We start from the raw sequence: 26859 nt of genomic DNA, 5'->3' as shown, positions 1-26859 counted from the left end.
TAATGTACAATTAACTAATGCAGATTAACATCAAGTCATCTACAATAATCAAACTTTTGATTGTATTAGTTATTTTTCTAGATACACAGAGTTATATTTCAGTTAGGTAGATAATCTTCACCACTTCAAAGACCTACAATATAATATAATAATTATTAAAGTTTTAATAATTATTAAATTATAATAATTAAATTATTAAATTTAATAGTATATTATTATACACTATATAATAATATATTATCATTAAATTATTAATAATAATTATTATTAATTATTATTAAATATCATATTATTAAATTATAATAAAATTATAATTATTAAATTATAATTAATTATAATTATAAAATTATTAAAATTATTTTAAAAAATAAAATATAAAAATTTTTAAGAACTTAAACTTTTCTCAATAGTGAAATGTGTCTGCTTCTGGAAGCACCAATTATTTCAGAGAGGTTGATAGTAATTGAAAGAGTTCGTTATGAAATTTGACTTCAGTCTGACAATGCTAGCCATTTGGGCAAGAAACTGCTCTTGCCTGGAATGATTGATAGTACGTTATATAAACTGGACAAGCAGGATCAAAGATGACTGCTGAAATTGACAAAAGAAGGTGAGACAGTACTTCAGGGTTCCTGCTCCATCAAAGATGATGTCAGACACTCTGCAGGATATAAAGGAAAGTGACCGACAAACTGCCAATAGGCAGAAGAGGTCTTCAAATTTCCTGTTTCAATGAAAAGTCTGCTAGATATTTTGAGCCTATAGGTTGAAGATGGATCTCCCTTCATTATAAAAAAAACTTTGGGTTATTGTCCAGGCAGTAAGATGTCTCTCTCGTTTCTGAGACTTTGGAAGTGTTTACAATGCACTTCCTATTTACTTAGGTTATATTACATCCTACTGGAGTCTTTGATGGAGTTGAAAACAGATAGTTATAATTACAGTTTTCCTTAGTTATGATAAAAGATAAATTAGATATAAAACTTTAGACTCTCAAAGATAGGATGGATAATAAAGTATTTTCCTTATTTTGCCAAATGTAAACGGACTAAATATTGTAGCTATAGTTCTTGCTTGATAACTGTTTTATATATGTAATTTTACTATATTAAAGTTAAAACCTTTCTTTTTATTAAGACAGGGAAGAGGAAATGATGTGAGATTCCCCACTGTATGCTATGAATATATTTTATTACCATTGGTTAATAAAGAAGCTGCTTTGGTTTATGGAAGGGCAGAATATAGCTAGACAGGAAAGTTAAAATGAATACAGAAAAAAAGAAGGCAGAATCAGGCAACCACCATGTAGCTGCCAAAGGAGAAGGATGCCAGAATTTTACCAGTAAACAGAATCCTCATGGTGATACACAAATCAATAGAAATTTAGTTTGTTAATTTAAGTGTAATAGCTACCTAGTAATATGCCTAAGCCATTGACCAAATAGTGTTATAATTAATATAGTTTCTGTGTGATTATTTGGGACTCAGTCACTAGGAAATGAAAGTACAGTATCTATTTACATTGGACACTCTTTAAAAGAAAAAAAGATAAAATCTATACAACAGTGTTTACAAAATAAAGGAAATGTTTTCAAATCTATCGAGAACACACAATTTGGTTGACAGTGTTTAAAGAATGTATACAACATACCCTTGTTCTGGTTTTGTTAGTCGCTCTTCTATGTAAGGATTATAAAGCCCTTTAGTTCCACTGTTTGTATAAAAGATACATTTGGGTAATATTATTTGACCCCACTTAAATTACTATTTTATATTAAATAATAAGGTAATATTAAGTTTTTAAGTGTACTTAGTAGGTTGTAATAGTTTAAGCAAACTCTCAAATTCAATTGTAAAACCAGCAGTCAAGGGTTTATAATGCTTAAGTGGTATTTTTTCATACAATATATTTTGATCAAGTTCCTCCCCACACACACCAACTACCCCTTGATCCTTCTCACTTTCTTATTTACCTGTTTATCTTCTTTTTCTCTCAAATAAAAATAAGAATAAGTCAGAGAACCACAAGAAAACAAATAAGACAAAACATGCCCAAAGAAAAGAAAATGAAATGAAGCTCACACACACACACACACACATATATAATATATGTATATATATGTATAATAATACATTTTATATATATATATATATATATAGAGAGAGAGAGAGAGAGAGAGAGGAGTGGGGGAAGGAGGGTGACAGAGACTTAGTTCAAAATAGTTTGTTTCAAATTATATTTACACTGTATAGATTGCTAAATCATATATTTTCCACATATATTGTATCATTGAATATGCAATTTTAATCTACTTTTATAATTTTCCAAGCTGATTAGTAAGTTTACATTTATCTCCTACAAATGCTATTTGAAAATACTGGCCACAAAATAAACAGAGGAGACATACTCCAGCAATCTCGGTCCTGCTGAAAGACTGCATTAGGGGTAATGAGCTTAAGCCTCGTCAGGGTTACACTGTGAGACTTGTCCCAAATAATACTAATAAAAGCATTTTTGTGTTCTTCATGAAAATGTCCCTCATAGTCTCAGAAGTGGCACTATTAGGAGGCATGGCCTTGTTGGAATGGGTGTGGCCTTGTTGGAAGAACTGTATCACTGGGCGTGGACTTTGAGATTTCAGATGTTCAAGCCAGGCCCAGTGTCACTTTTCCTGGTGCCTAAGGATCAGGATATGAAACTCTAAGCTACTTGGAACCATGTCTGCCTATGTCATGCTTCCTGACAAGATGATGATGGACTAGACTGCTGAACTGTGAGCCAACCCCAATTAAATGTTTTTCTTTATGGCCATGGGGTCTCTTCATAGCAATAACACTCTAAATAAGAAACTAATATTAGTATTAAATACAGTGATAATAGTTTTCTAGTGTATGGCTTTATTTCTAACATCTGTTTTATTTTGTTTATAGGATTAATACTCTGGGGCTTTATATTCATTTTAAATTGGGTTTGAGTAGTTTAAATGTATACCTTAAATCCCAATAAATTAGCTAAAATAATAAAATATTGTAGTTTAAAATATTGCATCAAATAGAATCACTAAAATTTTGAACTTCTTCAAATGGAGAACAAAAAATTAAAAACTACAATATATAGGAAATAAATACTCAAATGATTAATTGAAAACTATTTGCACAATACTAACATCAAATATAAATGACTTGAAAGCTTGTTTTTGTTTGTTTTCAAAGTAGAGTTAGATTGGACTCAGAAATCCCACTATCTATACAAAGAATTTCATCTCAAATGTATTTTATATAAGTAAAATACAGTACATTTTCTGGAGGTAATGTTTTCAAATGCTGTATTATCTTTATCAGTGCTTGATGAAATACATTTTATAGGGAAAATATTGTAAGATATGAGTCACTTAATGTTTAAACGACAATAAGACCTTCTTTGTGCTAATATATGAAAGCAACTAAGATGACAAGGCAAAAATAACAGGCAAACCCATAGTAATAATGAGAGATAGTCATATTACTCTCAGTAACAGTCAGCAGATGAAACACCAGTAGGATACAGAGAACTTGAATAACATTATCAACTTAGCAATAGTGTCAGCAGCTTCACAGAATGCATTTGCATATGTTTCTAGCTGTGATAACAAGATCAAGTGCATTCATTATCAAATACATAGACTATCAGTAAAACAGTTTAAAATATTTAAAAATAAGCATTAATTTACATCTCAAATGTAAATAGAAATAAGTATTTCAACAAATGAATGCTTACTTGTTCTTTTGTTTTAGGTTTTGTGTTTCCGAAATAGAGTCATACAATATCCCAGGTTAGCCTTGAGTTTGTGCCAAATCTCTTGCCTCAGTTTCCTGGGATCATATGCATGTGTCGCCATGCCCCACTGATTGTAAAGACTTAACTACTATTTATTTTGAGTACATATTGAAAATAGTTTAAGAGACATCTCTATCTTAAAACCAATTCCAAGACTAATTCACATATGAAGTTTAAAGTATGAAGTTTAAAACCTGCATTTCATGAGGCACATAACTCTACAGAACAGTGTCTGTAAAGCCTCAAAGGAGGAAAATTATTACTTATAAAAAACATTTGCTGCAAAATTTTGTTTGTAGGTCATAAAATAAATTTGAAGGCATTTTAAACAAAATATTCAATATGCATTTGATCTGAGATGCCACTGATTGTAAAATATAACATTAGTTTACTTTGTAGAATAAAACAGTAGTCGTTCTAAACTAAAATATAAGTTAGGTGGATGTGGCAGTTGGGGGTATCTGGGAAAAGCTGGATAAAAGTGATGACATGATCAGAATCTACTGCGTGAATTCTTTTTTTCCATTCAAAAATAGAACTTTGTTCTATAAAGCACGTGAAGAACTTAATGTGATACCATAAGAGCATCTGAGATTTTAAAATGTAAAAACATGTATGTATTCTGAACTGTTAAGTGGTTTATTTACAAATATGAAAACACAAACAGATGTGGGCAGTTTAAATCATAACCTAAAACGGTTTCTACTAAACGAGCTTCTTTAAACTGAATGCAATCTAGTGTCTCACTGAAATAGCTTTCCAAGCCTATGGATTTCTGAGCGGATTTATACATTCTCTGTCTTGACCATTTGAGTAAGAAAATTTTTCTCGAGCTTTCTGTTGCTTCTTAATATACCAATAGCAAGGATACACAGGCCTTACCTAACATAAAAAGTTATTGACTCAGAGACATTTGTAATGTGTGAGTTTCTTAAACTTTACCCTAACCCTTGAGCTATGTGTTTCAATTGATATCTTCTGAAGTCTCAGGCTCTGTATAAAGGTCGATAACTAATCACTCAATGCAATGCCTTGGGTCTACTTGGGTTTGAATTATAATATGCAGCCAGAATCAGGCACCAATCTCTAAGCCTTTTTGTTTCCAGAGTTCCACAGAAATTGGTATCAGTTGATAAATGAAGAGTTCCAGGGGACCAGAAGATAATAAATAAGAATTTCATATTCAAAGAACTATAGGGTGTTTATAGTCAAAAAAAACCACATGATTTATTTCTAGGAAAATTTAAATTTCCAAGTTATAATATACAAAAGCAAACTTTGCAAGAAGAATTTGTTTTACTTGGATGATCTAGCACAGTCTTCAAAATTTGTCTATCTCTAAAGTGTCTATTTGTTACATAATCGAGGAAATATGAATAAAATAGAACAATTACAAACTGAAATATTTTTCTCAAGTGAATGTTTCTTGTAATAGTGTTAGGCCAAAATTATCTCAGGGTTTGTACCTCGAGGCCTATAGGACAGAAAAAAGCCTGGCTCAAGTTGAGGACTTAGACTTTGGGTCCTGTAGGAGAGAGAAAAGTCTGCCTCAAGTTTGAGTGAGGATGAGACAGCAAAAACTGGGTAGATGTCCCACCAGCCAAGGGGAGGGTTTGGCTCCTCATTGGCTGGAGGTACTCTTACATCACAGGGTGTCACTTAACCTTTATAAGCATAGGCTCAAAGTAATAAACTGAGTTCCTGCTTTGACTTCGACTCCCTACTGCATCTGATTGTGGGGTTGTGGGAATGGGCAGATAGCACACTCACCTTTCTCTGGGGAATAAGGAGGCTCAAGAAGCCTATCATAATACCACCAATTTATTTATAAAATAATAATAATATTTGTCTTAACAGTAAACATATCTTAACTATGAATAATTGTCATTCATTTTCTTTCTTTCTTTTTTTCTTTTGAGACAGGGCTTCTCTTCTTTGGTGCCTGTCCTGGAACTAGCTCTTTAGATCAGGCTGGCCACAAACTCACAAAGATCCACCTGACTCTGCCTCCCAAGTGCTGGGATTAAAGGCATGCACCACCACCACCTGGCTCTGTCATTCCTTTTCTAAGTTTGGAAGATATAAAGTAAATTTTAGATACCCATGTCTTGCTGTATAGTATGGGAAATTTTTATTAATAAAAATATTTACTTTATTAGTAAATAGGTTTCACTATCATAATCTCTACTGAAAGCTTTCTTATTTTAAATTTTTATTTAGCATGGTTAATTGTATGCATTGTCTTTATTTTTAGAATATATTCAAAATTGATATGGCATTCTTTTCATTACTTACTCTTTGCTAAACAGTATGCTTTGCAGTTTTGTGTTTTAAAGGATGTGTGTTTGTGTGTGTGTGTGTGTGTATATATGTGTGCGTGTATGTGTGTGCTTATATGTTTCTTGTCTTTTCTTTCTTTTTATTATGTATGCTTTTTGCCTGTTTGTCTGCTTTGTTTTCTAAAGAGAGAGAGAAAGAACAGAAGTTGGGAAAATGGAAACCATGATTAAAATATATTGCATAAAATCATTTTCCATTAAAAATATAACCAGAGACTGACCCTTCACTCTACAAAGCACGTAGACCACTTACCTTATCTTTTCTCTGTTTTTCATCCTGGTACACAGTCCAATGCTCACCATCATTGCTGTAGGCTAGTTTGTATGAACCGACAAACTGCACATGACCAAAATCCTTAGCTCCTTGTGTGATGATGCCTGTCACTTTGGTAGGGACAAGAAGATCGACCTAAAAAGGGAAGAGCACAGTCATTAAATGGAATGAATTAACCCACTGAACTCAAGAGATTAAAAAACAGAAATGCTAAGAGAAAAATCCTCCTGGTTATTTGTACTTTGAAAAAGATGAATGCATTTATCATTGACTTATATTTGTATCTTGCCATTAGATATTTAGTCTAAGATGTCTTCATCCACCATGTGGAACACTTTAAAATAAAGTGATGGTCAGTTTAGCTTACCAGAGCTTCTTATATTAAACTGGTTCACTTGTTGTGTTACCATATGACACTGACCTTGAACATTTGTGATCATAAATTAATGTACAGATTTAGCGATCAATTCAATCACAGAAAAACAAAGTAATATAGTATGTGGTCAATTAAAGACAAACTATTTCTTCACAAAGAGGAATACAAACAATATATGACTCCCGTGAATTTTGTTGAATTCAGGACTGTATAATTGATTGATAGCAATCATTTTGCATTGAGAATCCCCTTTCAGAAAGCTATACTCATAAATAATTTGAGGATAGAATCAAGTGTTCAAAACTGAAGGACATATATAAGGGCAACTGGTGAAAAGGAAGGACAATGAAGAATTAATAATACGAGAATCTAACTGTACTTCTAGGTTATTGAATTTTGGTTTTCCTGAAATATGGTGAAAACAAACTATGAAAATATTCTATTAGTCATCTGTACTAGCTGATTAACAGGCATGTCTCCTGCATGCAGGCTGCCACAACATCAGACCTGGTAATCAAAAAGGTCCACTCTGTCCACAAACTCACTCATCCCCTGTGACCTCAGCAGCTCCCTGAGACACAGACTGTGACTACACAGAGTTGATCAAGAAGTGAGTGACTAGCTCCCCAGCTGGACATCCCAGTCTCTAGGCATGAGGCCCTGGGGCAAAACTTCAGGCCCCTCCTCCACTTACTTAGCTGCAGGAGTCTTTCAGTGGGCAGGACTCCTGCAGCAGGATGCCCAACACCCCCATTAGACCCTGTAATCTGTAAGTTTCACTTTGCCTCCAAACTCACCCATCCACAGAGAACTCAGAAGCTCCCTGAGACACAGAAAGTGACAGTACAGAGCAGATCAGGAACGGTTCCTGAGACACAGACAGCAACTGCAATGGTCAGTTCAAGAGGGGATCCCTGAGACACAGACACTGACTGCAAGGATTAGACCAAGAGGCAAAGAAACTGCCTGCACCAATTGGAAGAGGAGATGGGTTGGCACCAATGCAAGAATACATACAACAACCTAAAGAGTAATATCATAATGCCCAAATGTAGTGCTCCTACAACAGGGACACATGAAAATCCTAACCCAAAAATAAGCAGAAGAAATGACCTTAATATAACTTTATGAAGATGATAGAAATCCTTAAAGAGGAAATGAAAAAATCCCTTAAAAATGGAGGAAAAGACAAAAAATTGGAAGAAATCAATAAATCTCTTAAAGAAAGTCAAGAAAATCAAGAAAAAAACAATCAAAAAAACTGAAGCAAAACAGTTCAAACAGTTCAAAACATGAAAATTTAAATAGTCAATAAAGAACACACAAACTAGGGGAATTTGGGAAATGGAAAATCTAGGTAAATGAACAGAAACTACAGATACAAGTATAACCAACAGAATACAAGAGATGGAAGAGAATATCTCAGGTGTTGAAGATATGAAAAAGAAAATAAATTCATCGGTCAAAGAGAATGCTAAATCCAACAAATTCTTAACACAAAGCATTCATAAAGCCTGGGCCACTATGAAAAGGCCAAACTTAAGTATACCAGGCATAGAAGAACTCCAGCTCAAAGTCACAGAAAATAAATTCAACAAAATCATTCAAGAAAAATTTTAAAAACTATGGAAGGATATGACAATGATACAAGAATGCTACAGAACACCAAAGAGATTGGCCAAAAAAAAGTTCCCTTGCCATATAACAATCATATAAAAAACATACAGAATAAAGAAAATATTAAGAACTGCAAAGGAAAAAGGCTAAGAAACCTATAAAGGCATGCCTATCAAAATTATGTCTGAATTCTCAATGGAAACTCTGAAAGCCAGAAGGTCCTGGAAGATGTGCTGTAGACACTAAGAGACCATGAATGCCAGTCTAGACTACTATACTCAGCAAAGCTTTCAACCACCCACAGACAGAGTAAACAAGATATTTCGTGACAAAATCTTATTTAAATCAGACCTATCCACGAATCAAGTCTTACAGAAATTATTAGAAGGAAATCTCTAACCCAAGGAAGTTAGCTGCAGTTACAAAATCACAGGCAACAAATAACTTCATACCATCACATCCCAAAGAAGAGAAATACACAAAAAACTCCAAAAAATAATAGAATTAGTAATCACTGGTCATTAGTATCTCTTAGTGTTGATGGCTTCAATCCACCTTTAAAAAGCCACAGGCTAACAGAATGGATACGAAAATAGAATCCGTTCTTCTGCTGCATATAAGAAACACACCTAAAACTCAAAGACAGACATTACCTAAGATTGAAGGGTTGGGAAAATTTTTCTAGCCAAATGGACCTAAAAAACAAGTGGTTATAGCTATCCTAACAGCTAACAGAATATATTTGAAACTAAAATCCATCAAAATGATGGAGAGGGATACTTCATACTCATCATAGGAAAATTCCCTCAAGATGAAGTCTCAATTCTCAGAAAGTTGTGAATCATCTACCTCAAGACCCAACAATACCACTCTTGGGCATATATGCAAAGGATACAAACTCATACCACAAGGACATTTGCTCAACTGTGTTCAACAGTATTATTCATAATAGCCAGAATCTGGAAACAACTTAGATGTCCCTCAACCGAAGAATGGATAAAGAAAACGTGGTACATGTACAAAAAGGAGTACTACTCAGTGGTAAAAAACAATGACATCTTAAAATTTGCAGGTATGTGCATGGAACTAGAAATAAAACATCCCGTGAGGTAAACTAGACCCAGAAAGACAAACATGGTTTATATTCATTCATAAGCGGATATTAAACACAAATAAAAAAAAACACAGCCTATTGTCAATGATCCAGAGAACTAGGAAACAAGGAGGACCTTAAGAGAGACACATATAAATATCCCCAGAAAGGGGAACTGATAATTTCTCATGAGACAATTGGGAACATGGGGGTGGAGGCAAAGAGAGAGAAGAAGGGGAAGAAAAGGGGAGAAGAAGATTAGGAAAGAGAACATGAAGGAACAGGGTGACCAAGATGCAGATGGTGGAGGACAGAGAGAGAACAAGGAAAGAGATGACTTGATTGAGGGAGCCATTATGGAGACAGTAAGAAACCCGTTAGTAAAAATTTTCCCAGAAATACACAAGGGTGACTGTATCTAAGACCCTAAGCAATAGTGGAGAAGGTGCCTGAACTGACCTTGCTCTGTAGTCAGATTGATGACTACCTTAATTGTCGTCATAGAACTTTTGTCCAACAACTGATGAAAGGCAATGCTGAGATCCACAGCTAAGCAATGGTCAAAGCTCCCAGAGTCCAGTAGAAGACAGTGAGAAGCAATAATGTAAGGACAGGGGTCAAGATTATGATGGGAATATCCATAAAAACATTTGACCTAAGCTAGTGTGAGCTCACTGACTCAGGACTGACAGTGGGACAACATGTATAGGACCAAAGTAGGCCATCTCAATGTGGGTGACAGTTGTATGGCTGGGGTAGTCTGTGGGGCAAGTTGTAGTGGGGTAATGATTTATCCCTAGTGCTTGAACTGACTTTTTTGAGCTCACTCTCTTTGGAGGAATACCTTGCTCAGTCTACATGTAGGAAGAAAGGCCTTGATCCTACCTGAAAGTGATGTTCCGGATTTTGTTGACTCCCAATGGGCAAGCTTACATTCTCTGAGTGAATTGGGGATGGGCTGGGTGGGTGAAATGGGCATGTAGTAGAAGGTGGGGAGGGAGTATGTAAAGTGAGAAAAGATTGTTTTAAAGAATAAAGGAAAAAGAAAAACAAACAAACAAAAAACTCCTGATGTGGAATTCCCCTCCGTATGCTGTGAATACCAATGGTAATTAAAAAAAAAACAAAACAAAACTGTTTTAGGCCTGTGATAGGGTAGAGTAGAGATAGGTGGTGAAAACTAAACTGAATACTGGGAGAAAAAAGGAGGAGTCAGAGAGAAGGCATGGAGCCACCACTGGAGACAGACATGCCTGAACCTTGTTGGTTGGCCACGAGCCTCATGGTAAAATATAAAATAATGGAAATGGGTCAAATTAAGATGCAAAAGCTAGTCAATAAGATGTTAGAGCTGAAAAGGTCAAGCAGTGATTTAATTAGTATAGTTTCTGTGTGGTTATTTCAGGAGTCTGGCCAGCTGGGAAATGAGCAAACAGCTACTTAGTACAAATTAGCACTCCAACATGGTTGACTATATCCCTGTAAAACCTGAAAGGGCTTGGAAAGGAATTCTAGACCCTAAAAAGCAAAGTTTAGCCACATATTTTTTTTTTTCCCTAATGGACTTTGCTTGCTGGCGAAATGCTGAGGCTCCTTTAAGAAAGGTCATTCTGATTCAGCAGTAGCAGAAAACAACCAAGCAGTTTTGAAACAGCAGCTTCCTGGTCATGGGCTGTGCAGCTAGCATAAACTCTGACTCTTTTTGGGAGGCCCAGCACTTAAATGGAGATTGTGAGCAGAGTGCTACAGCTTGCTGAATGGCAATATAGACCTGCTATGTGCCAGAAAAAGGGACTGTAAGCATGCCTCATGCTAAACAGACCTCTGCCCATCCATGTCGGACTGGGCAGAGCAAGCAGGCAGGGCCTTGTTTGCTCTAGCAATGCCACTACTTAGGTTTTTAAGAAGCATTTAGCATTTTAAGAAGCAGTCCTGGTCAGAAAAAATTACAGATACACAATAAAGACAAATTCTTAATAAAAGACCTCTAAATGGGTCACAGTGTTCGATAATTGTACATAGGCTTGGGAGAGAGAAGAAAAAGAATATGGAGTGTTATAAAAAGAAGTAAAGAAGTAAATATTTTTTTTTTAAAAAGGTAAAGTCTTTAAAGAGACAGAGTAGAGACAGTCATTGATTAAAAGCAGTAATAAAAGCCACATAAAGTTGGAATATACACAGAAAGACAGGATTGTATATACTATTGTGTTTTCTTTGAATTTTTTGACTGCAGAGAGATGTTTAATTGTAGAGACTGATAAGCTAAGCCAACATATATATTTTAAAGGTATCTGGAATTCAAAATAAGGGTCTAAGGATATGTTGTTTTGGAAAAGAGCTTCTTCTTTTGTTTCCACAGAGGATGAGAACCAATGGAATTCTTTGAGACTAATGTGATTTGATGGACCAAGATCCCCTGAAAGGTCACCTTGAATACCCCTCAAAAAATTGCTTTGCCCATTAAACAGTAAGAAGCAGTTTATAGAGAACTATGCCCATATTCCCAAATATTGTATATAAATGATTATTTATATTTCAAGGGGGATATGCTATAGAGATTTGCTTTGTTAGGATTCTTGGTTTACTGATATAAATTTAAGGTCAATTTTGTTATATGTATATTCCTGCTCTTGATTAAGATATTGTGGTGAAGCTCATTTAAAAAGTAATATATAATTAAGAAACATAGGTTAGTAGATAATCATCTATAATAGTCAAGCTTATAGTCATTTTAGTTAGGTTTTCTAGATGTACACAGATGGATTTCCAATGGATAGGCATTCTTCAAAGACTACAGAATATGGCATTTAAAATGTTTAAGAAGCTGGGCGGTGGTGGCATACGTCTTTAGTTTCAGCACTCGGGAGGCAGAGCCAGGCAGATTTCTGTGAGTTTGAGGCTAACCTGGGCTACAAAAACTAGTTTTAGGACAGGCTCCAAAGCTACAGAGAAACCCTGTCTTGACAATCCTCCCCCCCCCCCCACAAAAAAAAAACCAAAACAAAAATCATAAACAAAAAAGTTTAAGAACTTAGGAGGTTTTTATGACAATGAGACACATCTGCTCCTAGAAGCACTAATCTACTTCAAGAGGATGACAGACATTAAAGAGGCCCCTTATGGAGTTTGCTAGACATTTGGGCAAGAGATTGCTCTTGCCTGAACTGCTTGATGGTGTGTTATGAGAAATGGATATGCAGAAGTCATGGATAATGACTACTGAATTTGCCTAAACGTGAGATTTCAGGTTTCCTGCTTCATTAAAGACTCTGCTAGACATTCTGCAAGATATAGTAGAAAGTGTCTGGCAAACTGCCAATATAGGCAGAACTACCTTTAAAGTTTCCTGCTTCGTGGAAAAGTCTTCTGGATACTATGGACCCAGAGGTTAAAGATGGATGCCCCAACGGTACAGAAGAACTTTGGGTGATTGTTCAGGAAGCAAGATGTCTCTATCATTTCTAGAATTTTGGAAGTTCTTTACAATGTACTTCCTGTGGTATTATATACTTCTGGAGTCTTTGATGGAGTTGAAGAATTTATATTTACAGTTTCCTTAGTTATAATAAAAGATAAATCAGATATAAATATTGTAACTGTAATTCTTGCTTGTTAGCTGTTTTGTGATATGTAATTTTACTATGTTAAAGTTAAAACCTTCCTTTTTTATTTAAACAGAAAAAGGGAAGTGATGTGAGATTCTCCCCTGTATGCTGTGACTACCATTGGTTAATAGAGAAACTGGCTTGGCCAGAAAGGGTAAAACAGAGAGAGGTGGAGAAAACTAAACTGCATGCTGGGAGAAGGAATGCAAAGTCAGAGAGAAGCCATGGAGTTGCCACCAGAAACAGACACACCAGAACTTTGCTGGTAGGCCATAAGCCTCATGGTAAAATATAAAATAATGGAAATGGGTTAAATTAAGATGTAAATCTAGCCAATAAGAAGTTAGAGCTAAAAGGGTCAATTAGTGATTTAACCAATACAGTTTCTGTATGGTTATTTTGACAGTCTGGGCACCTGGGAAATGAACAACTGGCTTCCATACTACTATTTGGCACTCTAACATGTACTAGCTACATCCACAAAAAAAAAAAAAAAACCTGTGATATCTTAAAAAGTAATTTTAGACACAAAAGAACAGAGTTAAGCACAGCTTCTTGGTAGCCAGCATTTTGCTAGCGGCATGTTGCAGCTCCTTTAAGAGATTTAAGTTTATGCTTTTCTGATTCAGCAGTAGTACAAAAAAAAAGCCACATGGTTTTGAAATGCCAGCTTTCGGCCCATGCTGCCAGTGCAATATCTATCTCTTTCAAAGAGGCTGAGCATCTAAATGAGGTTTGTGAATAGAGTGCTACAACTTGCTTAATGACAACATAAACTGGATGTATGCCTAAAATTTGGACTGTGAGTGTGGCTCTCAGAGGCAGCAAACAGCTCCTCCATACTGAACAGGGTGGACCAAGCAGTCAGGGCCTTGTTTGCCCTAGCAAGGCTGTCACTTAGGTTTTTAAGAATCTCTTAGCCCTAGTCAGAAAAGGATTACCAATACACAATAAGGGCAGTTTCAAAAATAAAAGACCTCTAAATGAGAAATAATGTGTTTAAAAAAATGTACATAGGCTTGGGGGAGAGAAGAAAAAAAAGTAAAGAGATGGTAAATGTAATATAAAAGAGTACAGTCATAGATTAATGATGATAAAATATAGATGAAGAAAAATAAGCCACATAAAGATGGAATATACACAGAGAGATTGGATTATGAATATTATTATGTTTTCTTTGAATTTTTTGACCGTGAAGAAGCTAAGTACACGGAGACATTTCATTGTATGGGCTAATAAGCTAAACCAATTTATATATTTTAATGGTATTTTGATTCCAAAATTTGGGTCTAAGGCTATGTTGCTTTGGAAAAGAGGTTCTTTTATTTCCACAGAGGATGAGTACCTATGGAATCCTTCTAGACTAATATGGAACCCCTGAAAGGTTGCTGTTGAAAACCCAAAAAATTACTTTGCCCAACTGCTGACTGAGATGAACACAGGACACACCATGAAAGACCTGATTAACATCACCCCCAATCAACAGGAAATAGTCTAGAGAACTACACCCATATTCCCAAATATTGTTTAAAATTTTTGTTTATATTTAAAGGGGGATATGCTATAAAGATTTGTATGGATCTTGGTTTATTGATACAAATTTAAGGTTAGTTTTGTTATACTGTATATATTTTTGTTCTTAGTTAAGGCATTGTGTTTGTATAGTTCATTTAAAAATGTAATGTTAATTAAGAAATATAGGTTAATAGATAATCATCTATAATAGTCAAGCTCATAGTCATGTTAGTTAGATTTTCTAGATATATAGAGATATATTTCAGTTAGATGGGTATTCTTTAAATCTTTCAGAGACATTCAGAATACAGCACTTATATTTAAGAAAATTAGGACTTTTCATGACAATGAGACACATCACCTCCTGGCAGCAGCAATCTACTTCAAGAAGATAATGGGCATCAAAGAGGTTCCTTATGGAGTCTGTTAGCCATTTGGGAAAGAAACTGTTCTTGCCTAAGCTGATTAACTGGACATGCAAGACCCACAGAGACATGACTCCTGATCTTGCCTAAAGGTGAGAAAGGGCCTTTGAGGTTCCTGATTCATTAAAGAGTCTGCCAGACATATTCAGGACATAAAAAAAAGTGATTGGTAAACTGCCAATATAGGCAGAACTGCCTTTGATATTTCTTGTTTCATGGAAGTCTGCTGGGCCTGTAGGCTAAATATGGATGCCCCAATGGTAGAGAAGAATTTTGGGTGACTGTCCAGGCAGCAAGATGTCTCTATCATTTCTAGAGTTTGGAAGTTGCTTACAATGTATTTTCTGTTTACCCTGGTAATATTATATCCTTCTGTAGTCTTTGACCAAGATGAAGGATTTATATTTATATTTATAGTTTTCCTTAGTTATGATAAGAGATAAAGTAGATATAAATATTGTAAATGTAATTCTTGCTTGGTAGCTGTTTTGTTATATGTAATTTTACTATGTTAAAGTTAAAACCTTCCTTTTCATTTAAATAGAAATGGAGAGGTGATGTTGCAATCCCCTCTATATGCTGTGAATACCATTGGTTAGTAAAGATGCTGTCTTAGGCCTGTGATAGTGTAGAACACAGCTAAGTGGGGAAAACTAAACTGAATGCTGGGAGAAAGAGGGAGGGGTCAGAGAGAAGCCATGGTGTCACTGCCCCAGATAGACATGCCAGTGGTGTAGGAGGTTCTTCTGTTCAATTGTTGCTTTCATTGATTAATGAATAAAGAAACTGCCTTGGCCTTTTGATAGGACAGAACTTAGGTAGGTGGGGAAGACAGAACTTGAGGCTGGGAGGAAGAAAGCAGAGTTGGAGAGAAGCTATGAATCCTCCACCTGAGATGGACTCTGGTTAAAATCTCTGGTAAGCCACTGCCACGTAGCAATACACAGATTAATGGAGATGGAATAAACTAATATGTAAGAGATAGCCAGTAAGAAGTTAGAGCTAATGGCAAGCAGTGTTTGCTTCTGTGTGGCTATTTTGAGTGTAAGCAAGCGGGGCAGCTGGGACAAACAAGTGGTCCTCTCTTTTGCAACGTGCCAAAACCTTCCCAGTGGGCCACAAGCCTCATAGTAAAATAGAAAATAATGGAAATGGGTTAAATTAAGATGTAAAAGCTAGCCCATAAGAAGTTTGAGCTAAAAAGGTCAAGCAGTGTTTTAATTAATACAGTTTCTGTGAGGTTATTTCAGGAGTCTAGGAGGACATGAAACAAACAAGCAGCCTCCTACTATAAAACATTCTAAGTGAAAAGTATAAAAGAATTGAGTGAATAACTAAGGTATTATGTAGTAAAATTATTAAAATATAAGTGAAACATAGGGGTTAGGGATTCTTTTCATCCAATGACATAAAACAGTTTCAAAATTTTGCTACTTACTGCAAACTCATTCTTGAATCTTTTTTACAACTTGAAACTCTAATGAAAACTCAACTTAGAAACTTGGTTTTCTTGGCAGGCAACTTTTGAAGTCACCTTTGCTTTTCTTTGTGATTATTTCTGTGTGCTTTTCATCTTTTTTTGCCTGGACAATGCATCCTCTTCCGACTATTTCCTATGACTAAGCTCCATGCTACATCCTTGAAGTTATCATCCTTAACCACCACAATCTCATGTGTACTTTCAAACACTGTGTTCTTCTGTTCCTATTTCTGATCTTCTCTCTTATGAGCTTGCATGGTAACTCCAAACAGATGGTTGGGGTCAGCTATAGGTCATGAGTGATAACAGATAGCCATGGTTCATAAATAGAAAGAAAGCATATTTAGTAGCACAAATATTCATCGAAAATATAAGAAAATTTTCCTAGGTATTAAACTGTTTGGTTTACACACAAAACTGCATACAAATATGTTTGTATGTATATTTAAATTTATATGGACTTTTTCTCATTTGGATGAACTTCCACTTTAAATAATAATCTAAATTTAAATGATTGATTAAGATAAAGAAATGCCTCTACCAGTTTGTGAAAATATTCCAGTAGAAACATTATCAATATGTAACGTCATCTAAAATACCCCATGAGTCAAGCAAGAATGCTGGATAGCAATCATGATGTTTGGGGAATGGATATTGCCTCATACTGTTCTAGGGGTATCCCAGCATATTCCATATTTGGTTCTTTAGTTGGTCAAGTAATATATTATCTTTTTACACATGAGAAAATAAATACATAGAGATGTGACATAACAGAGCACGCATTCCAATGGTTAAAAGTGAATAAAGGTCTTGAGATTCTATGCTAATTCATGCTGTTTTAGGGGTCTAGTACATAGATGAATTCTTCAATCATTGAATTATACTTTCAATGAATCAATGATTTTACCTTTCCTTTTTTTTTCTTGGAATAGTGAATAATTTGTGAGGAATGACAATATCCATTAAAATCACAGTATATAAAAAGCAACAAAAACAATGCAGTTGTGTTTTAACATGAATTTTCTCTCTGCTCTTTGGCTGACTCAGCTTTAAAATATGGGTAGCTTTTACTGTTATATACGCAAATCTAAGTGCTCAGAGACACTTGGTCAAAGCCTGATGTCTATCATAATGTTCTTCATGCTTATTGACATTCAAAATAGAAAAATAGATAAGTACCTGATAGCAATGAACCACTATGTACCATCACAGACTGCGAATACACAGGAATACAACTGCTCAAAAGTATGAACCACTCAGGGTGAACTCTTTAGTTCCAAATGGCTATGAATCCTCAGTTGAGATTTGAGAAGAACTCTAATGGCATGCATCTGTTTCTGTGGTGATTCCTGAAGTCATCTGTGTTTCCTACTGGGTGGAGATGCTTTCTCCTAAATTGTATGCCTTGACTCTTTCCAATAGATATGTTTTCCACCAACTCTAACTTGCTCCCCTCTTCTAGCTTTTTTTTTAAATCTAGAAATGTTTTTCTTTTCTGTTTCAATTCAGCCAGCTTCTGTACTTAAACAGGCAGCATAGGCAGCAATCTGTTTCAACCTGGACTTTATCCTAAAATTCCCTGCATTAAATTTAGAATACCAGCCATAAGAAGGCTTCTTTCAGTATAAAAACAATTTTGACTCATATGTAAAATGAATTTGCTGAAACAGGGCATACACAGAACTACCCTCAGCAGGAAATGGGGAGTTCTGGCCAATGACCAGTTTCTCCTGCCAATCTGAACTGAAGTGGAACTGTAAACCTTTTGGGTAAAATACTCGATATTCTAGTAGGATCTTCCAAGGTACCTCAAATAGGACCAACTGTTTAGGGCACTGGGCTGGTTCATGGCTCTACATTTGGCATAGCACACTGCACCTCTACGACAAGAATCTTACACGTAACAAGTTCTCAGTAAAAGTTTCGTTGCTTGAACTGGAGCTGATTCCTTAGTAGCTTCCATGAATAGGAACAAACAGATGACTAAGAGACAATGTCATCATGCATCCTGCCAGAAAACATTCTCTGCATTATCTGCCTTAATCCAGTTTGTTTTGTCTTCTATAAGACGTAATATTTTTGGTCAAGGAAATGAAGTACTGTAGTTGTAGCAGAAAGATTATTGGTAAAAGCAAGTAGCTAATACGTCTTTAATGTTTGGAAACTCAATTTTGAGAGTCAGTGTCCTAGCACAGCTGGAGGTGGATGCTCCTTATCTGCCTATGTGCCTATCTTTCTCTTTCAAGCTCTATCGGGAAAGTTAAGTAAGCCTCTGCAGAGGGTACCCTGAAAATGAAATACTGTGTGTTATTTTATTTAGGTATAATAGCCAGCCTTTATAACTGATTTGATCTCACTAGTCTAAGGTTTAGACTCCTTAAAATATTGAGGATGTTTAGTAATAGATGAATTTTAGAATCCCTTATCATTATTTCTTTGTTAAAATAGTTATTTTCCAAAAGTAGTTTTAACCATTTAAGAGAGCAATTCGTTTTATTATGTTATATTTTAAATTTAAAGGTTAACTAATAAAATCCTATGTATAGTTCCAGGAGTAGCTTTCTGAATGCAGGTGGCTATGCAGTATTATGCAGAACAATTGTCATATGCCACCATTCCAAATATCCTGGCTAGTGTCTGTTCTGGACTCCAATTAGAGAAAATTCTATATTTAACAGTTCCCTTCAGTAACAAACTCTACAGAGCCATATGCCAACTTAAGCTTCATCCCCATATGCTGTCAGCCTATGATGGTTGACTTTCTAAAATGATTAATTTAGCATTATGGGATCAGTTCGACTCAGTATTTTAACTTAATGGTTCAGGTTTTTTGGTGGTATGAGCCTGTTAGAGTTAGCCATTTTATTAGCCTTAAGGCTAATAAAATGGAATTATAGTTACAAAAAATAATAAGGCCTTTTGTTTTTACACAATTCAAAGTGTTTTCATAAGCTTAGCTCACAGTGTATATGCAGCTTTGAATTTTGTATGATTTATCTTGGTTGTTTTGCATATAATAATAACAACAAGTTGTGGTAGCTATATTATATTGTTTATTGCAGGACATGATCTATGAAAAATATTTTATCGATTTCTCTTTATCATCATTTGCTTCCAGTTCTTTTATCCACAGCAAGAACATAAGTTAAACTTCGTTTATGTTTCATTGTTCATCGCTGTTGCTTCTTTGTAAACAAAGAGCCTGCTATTTGAGTCACAGCATGCACTGTCTGCATTTGTCCATATTACAGGATTTTATCTGCTGTATAATCTCCCTCTACTACTCACCAACTCTCTCTTGAAAAGTTTGTTCATGACACCAATAGAAAGGACAGTTTTTTGTTCCATGTCTTGAATTGGCACTAAATGACATTTCATTTCATTTTCCTGCTTCTTTACACTCACGAACAATGTATATATTATCCTTTTTAATATCCTATTATAGTTCTTCTTGTTCATCTTTAAGGTTGATAGTTTACCTAGAAGTTGTAATCCCATAGATGAACATGCATTTTACTTTACATTTGATTTTACATATTTTAGTCTTTCCTTATGCAAATCTAACATACTTTTGTGCTGTTTAATTGCATCACCTAAAAATTATTTACAAGTGCTATAATTTCTACTATATTTTTCCTTTATTATTTATTAGTTTATTTATCTATATTTATTCAGTTTTAATATTAAGCTATCCTGGGTACATATTTATATGTATGTATTGTGTGTGTATAAATATGTACTTGTGTGTGATTACAAGCTTATTTATACCCATATATGTGTGTGCTGTGGTATGGGAACATACTTTATTGTTGCAATTATAATTTTTTCTAATTGTTTAGTGATACATTTTTAAAAAAACTGCATCCTTGTCTGGCTGATTATTGTAAGATTGATGTTTTCTTCTTGAAGTTATTACTATCAATCATCATTATTGACCAGAATATCTCTTAGTAAGGATTTCATTTATGCTGATTGGGTAGAATGATATATATTTTCACAAGCTAAATTCTGTTTCCTGAGAGACAATGGAATAGGACTTAAAACATAAAGGTTTTCTTGTCTCACATTTAATTTCATTCACTTTTCAGTTTTTGAGATCTTATGTATCTCCATATTTTCGAGTATTTATTTTTATTCTTACCCCTAAATACCAATCATTCAAATACTGAATCTTTATTTATTTTCTTATTTGTAGCATTTTCCCCATCATCACTTAGTTTTTATAATTCCACCATGTATTCTTAGAGAGTTTCCCCATTTGTCCTCTTCAATGTTAATATTTTTATTTCTAGCCATGTATTACCAGCATTGAAATGTTTAAATTTCTTTGTTAAGCATTGACACAATGCCTTCCTCATCGTTTTAGCATTCTCTTCCCTGTATGTTCTCGAGAGAAGCATCTTTACATAGAGTCCTACAAACAGTTGAATACACAGAAACATGGAGCATCTCTTCCTGCTTTTTTCACAGCCTCAGGACACTTTTCTCTCCTTTGTTGTACTGCGTATTAAGAATAATCACCTCGGTCCAATCATATGCATTCTCTTTTCCTTAGATTTGAGAAGGGAGAATTGTTGTTACTGACCAAATGAACTTCCCTTTCCAACCATCAGCACTAAGGAGGTCTCCTTCATTTTCTCTCAGACTTTCCTCTATCAACTGTCTCTGGCATCTGTCCCAATGCCTGGTAAACATTTACATGGTTCAACTGAAGCTGGTTGAAGGACGGTTCTCTTCTGTTCTTTCTGCTTTTCTTCAAATAGAGATAGGGCATGTTATTTTCTTGATAATATGAAATTTGAAGTGGTCTCTTATTTTTGTTTAAATGGAGATTTTGTTTGTATAACTGTAGTTCCCTATTAGGTAATTTACCTTCTATCATATTACTATCGGTTTCTCTTCAAGATGCAGAATCTTAGGGTCAGGAATTTTTCCTTCATTATTCACCCTGTGCCCTGTGTACAGGAAGAGTCCCAGTGATGTGTTTTGAAAGATGTCACAAGTTACAATAAATTAAGTAGCATACTCACTGTATCCCTGTTCCCCTTGCCAGGTCTGTGATACTGGATGTTAGTTTCTCTTTGTCAATGGCTGTACTGTTGCCACCTTTGAATTTCTGGATGTGATAAAATGGCTGCAGGGCCCTCAGCCAAGAGTGCCTTTGGTTCTGACCTGTTTTACTGATTAAGGTATCAGAATCTCAAAATATGGTTACAAGAGATGCTGTCCAGAGACTGAAAAATTGGTGTGCATAGTACAAGGACTATGGAAGGGATCAAAAGCTGCAACACTTACGATGAACAAATTGAAAGAGTTAAAACGATCTAAGTGGATTTTCCAGAAGCTCAACAGAGAAAGTCTTAAACTTGATTCTGCTCTATCAACTCTGAAGGAAGCTTTGGCAAAATTAAGGGAATCCCATTATACTTCTCTCATATTAAAACATATTCCTTAGAGAATAATTCAAATATACTAGCAAACTAATATAAATCTTATTAAACATATCTGAATTTGAAAAAGTAAGAAAAGCCAGACCTAATGTACTGCTGTAGACTTGCTTAAGTAAAGCTCTACTGAGGGAGAATTACTTATCTTTTTGTCTTTTTTATAAAAGTAAATAATAGTAATTGTCCATTATAATTTTGCTTTTGTATTATTTTGAAAACTGCTACTTAATTACAGTTATTAATAATTAGATAAACATGCTATTTATTATCTATTATCTCCAACTTCTATATTCTAAAAATTAAGCAGGATGAAGAACATAGCTTCAAAATCCAGGAAGAAGTATTGTACTTTTCTTGGAGTATCATTGAAAGTGACTTTCTGCTGAGTTCATCAAAAGCATGGCTGCCTCAGGAGAGAGCAGAATAAACATTCCTTCTTCATTCACCTTTCAAGACTAATTCTGATTAGGCAAGAACCTTGACTTAGAATATAATTCAGAATGGCCATTAATTGAATCAGTCTTCAACTGGATAAGGTCATTACTAGTTGGTAATTGACTATTTAATACAAGTCATTGATCAAAGGGCACTGCAATACACAATAAAATTTTTGGATATATTAAAAAATCTGTTGGAGCCAAACTGAATGAGCAAACACTGAATACTATCAACAATAACTTACATATAATTTAGAAAACAATGATATTTCTTTTAAGGGAGAATTGACATAGTTTGTCATTAATCAATTTCGAAGAGCCGAGTATACATTCTGTAGCTGAAATTTTGCTGCATGCTCCTGAAAAGCTTTCTGAAAGTATTATTAAGAATAACTTTAATGATTCATCCTACCACACAGACATTTGCTCAACCATGTTCATTTCTAATAGCCAGGAAGTGGAAATAGCCTTGATGTCCTTTGACAGAAGAATGGGTTAAAAAAATGTGGTACATTTTCATGCTAAAGTATTACTCAGCTGTTTAAAAATGGCAACATGAAATTTGCAAGAAAATGGATGAATCTAGAAAAAAATCATCCTGATTGTAACCCAGACTCAGATAGATAATATGGTTTCTATTTGCTTATAAGTGGGTATTAGCTTTTAAGTAAATAACATTCAAGCTAAAATCTGCAGACCCAGTATGGTTAGGAAAGAAGAAAGGTCTAGGGGCACATAGATCTGAGAGGGAGAAATAGATTATATGAATGGACTTGGGGCAAGTAGGGACAGGAAAGAGGGGACAGGGTGAGGAAATAAAGGGGAGACAGGGTAGAAGGAGAGAATGTAGGGAGAGATAGTTGGAACTGAGGGACATTTGGGGATTATATGGAAACCTAAAGCAGTGGAAACTTTCTAAACTATATGAAGGTAATCCTAGTGTGGTCTGCTAATAATGGGGAATACATTGTTTCAACCAGACATCTCTTGTCACCATACAAGGCAGTAGTGGACTGGGTTGTACTCAATTGAATTGTAGGTCAAGGATGTACCATAAAATCCCAAAACAACCAAGTCTGTTGGTAAGAGAAAGAGTTGCTCTCTACAACCTGACAGCAGGGCCCCCTTCTTGAGGACAATACCTGTATAACTCATTGAACATGAGAAGTCAAGATAGTGGCTTTTACCCTAAGGCTTAATCTCATTAGTGCATAAAGGTACTCTGAAGACTACTGAAAGAGAAATTTATACACTAACTCAGCCACAAAAACCTCTGATCTAAAATATCAGTCTTTCCTGCCTGTAAAACGTTATAGGAAAATGGTGGCACAGAGCTTGTGGGCATAGCCAACCAATGTCTGATTTTATATAAAGTTTACTTCACAAAAAGGACTGAAGATTGATGCTAAAAAGTAATCCCACACTAGCTCAAAATTGAACAAAATAAAGGGTTATTTATTTATAGGTAGATTCACAAATCACAGTCCTCTGCATGAATGGGGAGCAGGAACTGAATCCAGTAGGTGGGAGAGAAATAGGGTGCACACAAGCTTTATGGCTACACTTATAGAATAAGAGACCATGCCCAACTGGGCTGATATCTTAAAGGTTATTGGCTGAAGGAGTTCCCACAGCAAAAGACCACACACCTAACACTGTTTGGGTAACCAAAAACCATAGGGTAGTTATCCCAGAGATGTAGGGTAAAATCCAAAAACTATTGGTTTAAAACAATTATTGATAAATAAAAAACAAAAACTTTCTAATGGTATTCTGCTATACTCATAAATCAGTGCCCAAGTCAGTCTTTATTAGAGAGGTTGCCTCTGGCAGCAAAAGAATACAGAGACTTATAGCCAGGCATTATGTGGAGAGAGTCTGAATGAAATATCTCTATCAGATTCCTTGATTCAGAGCTCAGGGAATCCCATAGAAGAGGAAGAGGAAATATTCTAAGAGCTAGATAGGAAGGAGGATTGTATGAGAACAAGGCTCTCTAAATGAGCTAAGCAAAGGATATATGAACTTCTAGAGCAACAAGCAAAGAACCTATAAAAAACTTCACCAAGTCCTCTGCATATCTACTATAACTTTTAGACAAGTATTTTTATGATAATGTGAGTGTGATAATGTGCTGACTTTTGTGCTTGCACTTGGGACTCTCTTCCTACTGTTAGGGTGCTGTGTCCAACTGTAAAATATTAGGCTTTTATATATATATAAAATATATCACATTTATTTGTGATATAGGATTGTTATCCTTTAGAAGCCTGTTCTTTTCTAAAGAGAGACAGAAAGGAAGTGATTATGGAAGGAATAGGTGATTGGGAGGAAATGGAAGGAGTTGAAAGAGGGGAAACTGTAATCAGGATGTATTGTATGAGAAAAGAATCTATTTTCAATAGTAGGAAAAAAGAATTACTTTAACAAATCTAATTAAAGCAAAGGCATTTCCTTTGTATAACTATTATATATATTTGAATACTCACAAACAAAAACATGTATATTCCACTATGTGTCTATAGATGTTTGTATATAAATAGTCTTGCTTTGTCAATTATAGATGAAAAGGAGTTTGAAAGGTAACTACTCACAGTAAAAAATACAAACTACACTGCATGTCTTGAACACGAAGTGAGTGGAAATCCTAGGAAACTGACATTTATGTATTTTTGGATAGCCTTCTTGCTGGAGAAGCTCTATGTCTTCTGCTAAAATAAAACGCTGAAAATTTCCAACTCACTCTTACATCATTTTGTCTTATAAGACCACACAAATATAATGCTGAACTTTGCTAATCTCATGATGATTAATTTTTAGACTAAGCCAACAATCATGGAGCAAAGAATGTTAGATACAAGTGTAGTTTTTGTTTGCTTATTTTTTGTTTTTCCTCTTGAGTACTCAAAAGTAATCAGTAAGAACAAGTCCCTTCAGGAACCATAAATAAGATGACTGTGTCAAAATGTTTGAGAAAAGGACACTATCAGTGTCAACAGTTAAAGAAAAACCATATAGAGCCCCTAAGAGGCTAGAGGGGTACATGGGGATGGCTAATACATTTTATCCAAAATATGTAATGCACACAAGGTACAAAAATGCAGATTAAAGGGATACAAATTATTTCCAGTCAAATGTTTCATTAGTAATATTACCAATATCATAGTTATAATAGAAACAAGTTTCTAGTGGTCTTTTAAGAGTGTCAAGTTCCTTAACATCGGTCATGATAAATTATACAAGGATTATAATACATAATTGTGGGTTTTCTCATGAAATACATAAAAATAAAAATAGTTTATTTATTCATATTTATGTTTATTTATGAAATATATATCTTATGTATATATTTTGATGTGTTTTTGTTTATTTCTACTTATTTTATCTCGAGTTTAACTAATAAATGACAATTTTATTGTGATTCCAATTTTAAACTTCTCATTTAGATGCTGATTTCTGTTTTACATTTAATCTTCTTTATATCATTTTTACTTTTGAGTTTATTAAAATGTAGAAAATAAAACAGAGCAAAACAAGGATAAAATCTGTGTATGTCTTAGCTATATACTAACTAAATCCAATTGTACAATGTGGTTGAAGATATCTATAGTGAAGCTCATACATTTTGTTTGGATAACACAATGTTTTGGTTTAAAATAAGATGAATAATTTCCTTTAAGCGTGTCACTTTTTTTTTGAGACAGAATTTCTCTGTGCAACTGTCCTAGCTGTCATGGAACTAGCTCTTGTAGACCAGGCTGGCCTTTAATTCACAGAGATCCAGCTGCCTCTGGCTCCCAAGTGCTGGGATTAAAGGCGTGCACCACTACCACCCAGCTAAATATTTTACTCTTGACTGCATGCAAAAAATATTCTGCTTCCATTTTCTTTCCTTTGAGGAACAGCACTGCCTTTGTGCTATGTATGTGTTTATCTCAGGACTCACATAAATGCTCATTTTGATTTACAATCAGTTCCAAGAACCCTCATATTTATAAACTCATACTCTTTAATTTAGAAACTTCCTACACTATTTTTCAATTATTACAAAATAATTCTTAAACTGTTGTCTTACAGTAGATGTGGGTGCTGTGGGACAATGGTATTTTATCCTGTCACTTGCATTATTTTTAATAAAATGCTGATTGGTTAGTAGTCAGGCAGAAAGTATTGATGAGGCAACCAGGCAGGAAGTAGAGGCAGGGCAATGAGAATTCTGGGAAGAGGAAAGCACAGTTTGTAGTTGTGACCCAGATGCAGAGGAAGTAAGATTCAGCCTTGCTGAATAAGGTACCAAGCCTCGTGACTAACCCAGACAAGAATTATGGCCTAATGTAAGTTATAAGAAATAGTTAATAAGAATCCTGAGCTAAAGGGCCAATCAGTTTATAACTAATGTAGACCTCTGCACGATTCTCTGGGACTTAACTGCTG

The 26859-nt window shown here is 34.8% G+C and overlaps 1 protein-coding gene across 2 annotated transcripts in view; it reads right to left on the bottom strand.

Moving 5' to 3' along the window:
* The window catches only part of Edil3 (EGF like and discoidin domains 3), a 445087-nt gene that overhangs the window by 28944 nt on the left and 389284 nt on the right, over window positions 1–26859 (bottom strand). For both annotated transcript variants that reach the window (XM_048455865.3, XM_048455864.3), the window contains one exon: window positions 6410–6565. In XM_048455865.3, the coding sequence (XP_048311822.1) occupies window positions 6410–6565 (156 nt within the window). The remainder of the gene's footprint in view (window positions 1–6409; window positions 6566–26859) is intronic.

Source organism: Myodes glareolus, chromosome 15 (genome assembly GCF_982192425.1).
Source record: "Myodes glareolus chromosome 15, mMyoGla1.1, whole genome shotgun sequence".
Taxonomy (NCBI): domain Eukaryota; kingdom Metazoa; phylum Chordata; class Mammalia; order Rodentia; family Cricetidae; genus Myodes; species Myodes glareolus.
Note: the sequence above shows the minus strand (reverse complement) of the source record. Positions and strands in the feature narration are given on the sequence as shown.